Genomic DNA, 4,425 nt, shown 5'->3' on the forward strand with positions numbered 1-4,425 from the left:
GTTTCCAGGTGCCCACCCCACTTCTATTTATACCCACTCCCCGCATCTCATCTCCAATTCTCTCCGATGTGGGAATAAACAATTCATTTATTAACTAACCATCCTCTTCCTCTCCAAATTTTTAATCTGTACTCTTGTTGTTATTAAGAATTTACCCTGAACAATTATTATATATTATATGTTCTAGTTGTCATTTTTTTTCAAAAATATATATATATATATATATATATATATATATTGAAAAATATTTTAGACAACACTTTTGAAATAGTTTGCTTTACAAACTATTTGGTGAATTCCCAGCCAAATTTTAAAAACAAAAACAACTTTTTGAAAGCTACTTCTTTTAATTCTCAAAATTTGGTTTATTTTTTAAACTCTTAGTGAAAAGTAGATAATAAAAAAAGAAATTTCGTTGTGAAAATAGTATTTAATTTTCAAAAATAAAAACTCAAAATTAAATAGTTACCACGTCTAAATAATTATCAAATGAGATATTAGTTTCTAGAAACTTGTTTTCATTTTAGAATTTTAACTAAAAATTCAAATATTTTTTTTTAAAAAATAGTGAAAACCATGCTTGAGAAATAATGAATAAAAAGCATAAATTTAAAAACTAGAAAACTAAAAATGAAACTCATCTAAAGGAATTTTATAGTTTCATTAAAAGCAGTATGTTAGAGTGCATCAGTTGTTCCATTTGACACATATCGTGATGATAGATAGCTCGTCTTGCCACAAGAAGTTCAGCCATTCTTAAAACTTATGTCACTCCATCTCTCTTTAACAATAGAGAACCCATTGTTGTCTTCGTTGGGCTACTGGAAGCTTTGGAGAAGTTGAAATAGGAACACATTGATATTGGGAAAGAGCTTGGTCCTCAAATAGGAGAATGCTGATATTTAGCAACATTGGGTTTAAGCTCATTGTTGGTGAGCTATAAGCCAACTGGAAAAACAATAGAATTTGAATTTGAGTGAAAATTTCAGTACCATGGTAGGGCATGCACGAGAGTGATTATAAAATTATTAAAATAATTCTAAAATATGTTTTTAATCATTCAAAATTAATTTTAATGATATGAAATTTATATTTAAAATTGAAAAATCAAAGTTCCGTTTAGTAACTATTTCGTTTTTTGTTTTTTATTTTTGAAAATTGTCGATTTCCTTCTCATTTCTAACAATGATTTACATCTTTATTAAGCACTTGAATTCTTAGCTAAATTCCACAAATAAAAACAAAATTTTAAAATCTACTTTTTTTAGGCCTCATTTCGTGTTTTTGTTTTTAAAAATTAAATCTATAAACACTATTTCTATCTCTAAATTCCTTCCTTTATTATCAACTTTTTACCGATGGTTTAAAAAGCCAAGTCAAAATTTTAAAACTAAAAAAATAACTTTTAATTTTATTTTTTTTGTATTTTAAATTTGGCTAAGAATTCAACTATTATACTTAAAAAAGGTGCAGGTCATTGTATGAAATGAGGAGGAAATAAACTTAATTCTAAAAAACTAAAAACTGAATTTTTCTTAAGTACAATGATTGAATTCTTAACCAAGTTCCAAAAACAAAAACAACCTTTTAAAAGTTATTTTTTTTTAGTTTTCAAAATTTGCCTTGGTTTTTATAACAAATGAAAATGAAAATGGAAGTAAAGTCTATAGGTTTAATTTTCGAAAACAAAAATAAAAAAAACAAAATGGTTACCAAATGAATATTACGAGACTTTAGTTTTCAAATTTTGATTTCGTTTTGAGAGTAGTGTCTATAAAGTTAATTTTAAAAAACAAAAAGTAAAAAATCAAATAGTTACTAAATGAGTCGTAAATGTTTAATTAATTTTGAGTTATTAAAGACCTTTCAAAATGATTTTGAATATCACAAAAGTAATTTTAACAATTGCAAAATCGTTCTGTAAATGCCATGAGCAATTGCATAAAAAAAATCATTTATAAAAGAAAAAATTACAATATGTATATACAGAATAATACTTCCACAGTAATGGAAATGTTTCTAAGCAAGATAAGACTTCCTAATCTTCTACAGAAAAAAAAAGCAAGCTGCACGAACCACAAAGCATTACAAAACCTTGCTACATCTGGTTGTCCACTAAACTTATTTGTGAAAATCATAATTTTAATTTATATATTATATCAAAATCACCACCACAACGAACGCCATTTAATTTATTCTAAAACCAGACTGATTTTATTAGGTTTAAAACTCTTATAAGTTGAACCATTTACCAAACATTTATTTTCCTATACATGTTCTTATTTATTTACTTCTTGAAGTAAAAACTTCTAGGCCATCCTTGAGCCTAAACATGCTCTTGTGATTGGAACTTAAAGAAGCGTGATGTCTGTATTTGAAAGCATTGCACATTTAAAATCTCAATTGGGACATAATTCACACAGATATAGATACAAAATCTGCATAGATAATGAAATTAACATTAGTTCAAATGAAAGAAAAAATTGCCAGGAATTGAAAACTCTCTCAATGTCGTTAATTTCAACATATAATGGGAACTATTGCATTTAAACCCCACAGACCTGACAGGTATGTTCCAAACCCAAAAAGTAACAACTGTCTAATGACACTAAAAATAGGCAAAACATGAAAATACTGCGCTCATTGATCGGCAATGGTGACCTCAACCTCCACACCAGGTTCAATGGTGATGGAGGTAATCTGCTTCACTACATCAGCAGAGCTGAAAAGATCGATAACACGCTTGTGGACACGAAGTTCAAATCTGTCCCATGTGTTGGTACCTACAAACGAAAACCAAACGAATGAATGATTTCGATAAGGATTGGGATGCATTTGACGTTGTAGTCATCAACAAATCAACAAACGGATTAAACGTTTTGATGATTAAGCCCATCGGATTCTTTGATATAAAAATCAAAAGCCCCTCTCTTTCAAAAATTAATGACAAATACTGAAATTACTTCATAAGAAATGATTTCCAAATGGTGGATCCCCATGAAAGAATACATATATTAAGTCTCAATCCATTTTTCCAAAGATCATAGGTAAATGGAAAACAAAGTACCTTCACCACATGGAGATTTTCGGGTTGTAATATGAAGAACTTTGGTTGGCATTCTTACTGGTCCCTTCACCCTCAACCTCTTGTCCTTCGCACCACGAACCAAGTCGGCGCACACTGTTGATTTAAAAATGATATCAAACTAATTGACAAAAGCTTATTAAATGGGATAAACTTTGAAAAAGAAAAACCCAACTACATGATAAGCCAACTATGCACTTCAAATCAATGGAGTGAGGATTTAACAATGCCGCAACATCAAGCAAAACAGACTAAAATCCTAAGAAGTAATTTAACATTTCTTAAACTTAAGTTCGTCAGTAGACACATAATAGGGATGCTTCATCCATTTTATCCAACAACTCTACAATTTGTTCACGTGTTTACAATCTTATAACTTATTCATAAAAATCAGTGCACTGCAATAAAAGTTCCAACCAATCATCCTCTACTCACTTCACGTGAAAGTTATCATACTAAAGAGACGAAGATGCAATCTCATTTGATTGCCATATTCACTCAATTACAAAAGAAGAAGAAGAAAAAAACAACAATGATAATCCAGCATATAAAAGAAATACCTTTCTCAAGGTTCTTAACATTTTTGGAGGAGAGCGTAATCCTGATCTTATGGATTTGCTCTTGCGTATCTTCTAAGCCTGGCTTAGTTGGTTTCATTGCTGCGTACGCCATACTTCCGGTTATCCTGAATGTCCAAAACGAATCTGCTGAGCCAACCCAATAATGTTTTCACTATTGGTAAAACAAACTCAACCACAGGAATCGAAAAATTAGAGATAAAAAATAGCTAACCTAGTTCAATAACGTATACACATTCAGAAATCTCATTGTCATAAGGAACAAATTATGGTCTTAAGAACTCCTCAATACAAGAAACAATGAATAACGAAGTTAAGAAAGAAAAAACAATGCAAAATTCAGAAGAGAAACCTGGGACGGCGGTGTGAAGGAGAATCGGAGATCTCTACAAATTGAGTATCCAGCTGCCTCTCTCTGAAAGAAGGAGAACGAGAGTGACGATGTTACAATTTATATGATTCTGGAGCGATTAGGGTTCTTTTTTTTTTCTGAAAGTGGGCTGGGCTGGTCGGGTTTGATCATCGGTTTTTGAGGCCAACTAAACTTGGCCCTTTTTTAGCCCAAACGGTCTAGGTTTTAGCTTTAATTTTGGACTAATTTCATCTTTTTACCATTATTTCAACATTTTTGAAACATTTAATTCTTTTCTTATTAACATTATTCTTAAATTTTGACTTTGTTTTTGTTATTTATTAATTTCAATTGCTATTCATTAAAAATATTTTATTTATTTATTCCATATTCTTAGTGAAAAATCAATA

The 4,425-nt window shown here is 29.9% G+C and overlaps 1 protein-coding gene across 4 annotated transcripts; it reads right to left on the reverse strand.

Moving 5' to 3' along the window:
* Positions 1-2,426: 2,426 nt before the first annotated feature.
* Positions 2,427-4,155, reverse strand: LOC120070619 (small ribosomal subunit protein uS10y-like). 4 transcript variants are annotated; one of them, XM_039022436.2, is made up of 4 exons: positions 4,016-4,155; positions 3,646-3,770; positions 3,068-3,181; positions 2,427-2,783 (listed from the first exon to the last, which is right to left on the reverse strand). In XM_039022436.2, the coding sequence occupies exons 2-4, from the start codon at positions 3,755-3,757 to the stop codon at positions 2,641-2,643; spliced, it is 369 nt and encodes a 122-aa protein (XP_038878364.1). In that variant the 5' UTR covers positions 3,758-3,770; positions 4,016-4,155; the 3' UTR covers positions 2,427-2,640. The 4 variants fall into 4 exon arrangements, with proteins under 4 accessions (XP_038878364.1, XP_038878373.1, XP_038878380.1 ...); XM_039022445.2 differs by having other exon boundaries at positions 3,646-3,789; positions 4,016-4,149; XM_039022452.2 differs by having other exon boundaries at positions 3,646-3,792; positions 4,016-4,124.
* Positions 4,156-4,425: the final 270 nt, after the last annotated feature.

The sequence above is a fragment of the Benincasa hispida genome, chromosome 1 (assembly GCF_027475165.1).
Source record: "Benincasa hispida cultivar pf3 chromosome 1, pf3_genome.v1.1, whole genome shotgun sequence".
In the NCBI taxonomy this organism is placed as follows: Eukaryota; Viridiplantae; Streptophyta; class Magnoliopsida; order Cucurbitales; family Cucurbitaceae; genus Benincasa; species Benincasa hispida.

Bases quoted from the DNA above. Each gene is read 5' to 3' on its own strand.
- LOC120070619 (XM_039022436.2), bottom strand. From the start codon at position 3,757: ATGGCGTACGCAGCAATGAAACCAACTAAGCCAGGCTTAGAAGATACG. The intron at 3,182-3,645 runs GTATTTCTTTTA...TTAAATCAACAG, and splicing joins TGTTAAGAACCTTGAGAAAG to TGTGCGCCGACTTGGTTCGT. The intron at 2,784-3,067 runs GTACTTTGTTTT...TTTCGTTTGTAG, and splicing joins AAAATCTCCATGTGGTGAAG to GTACCAACACATGGGACAGA.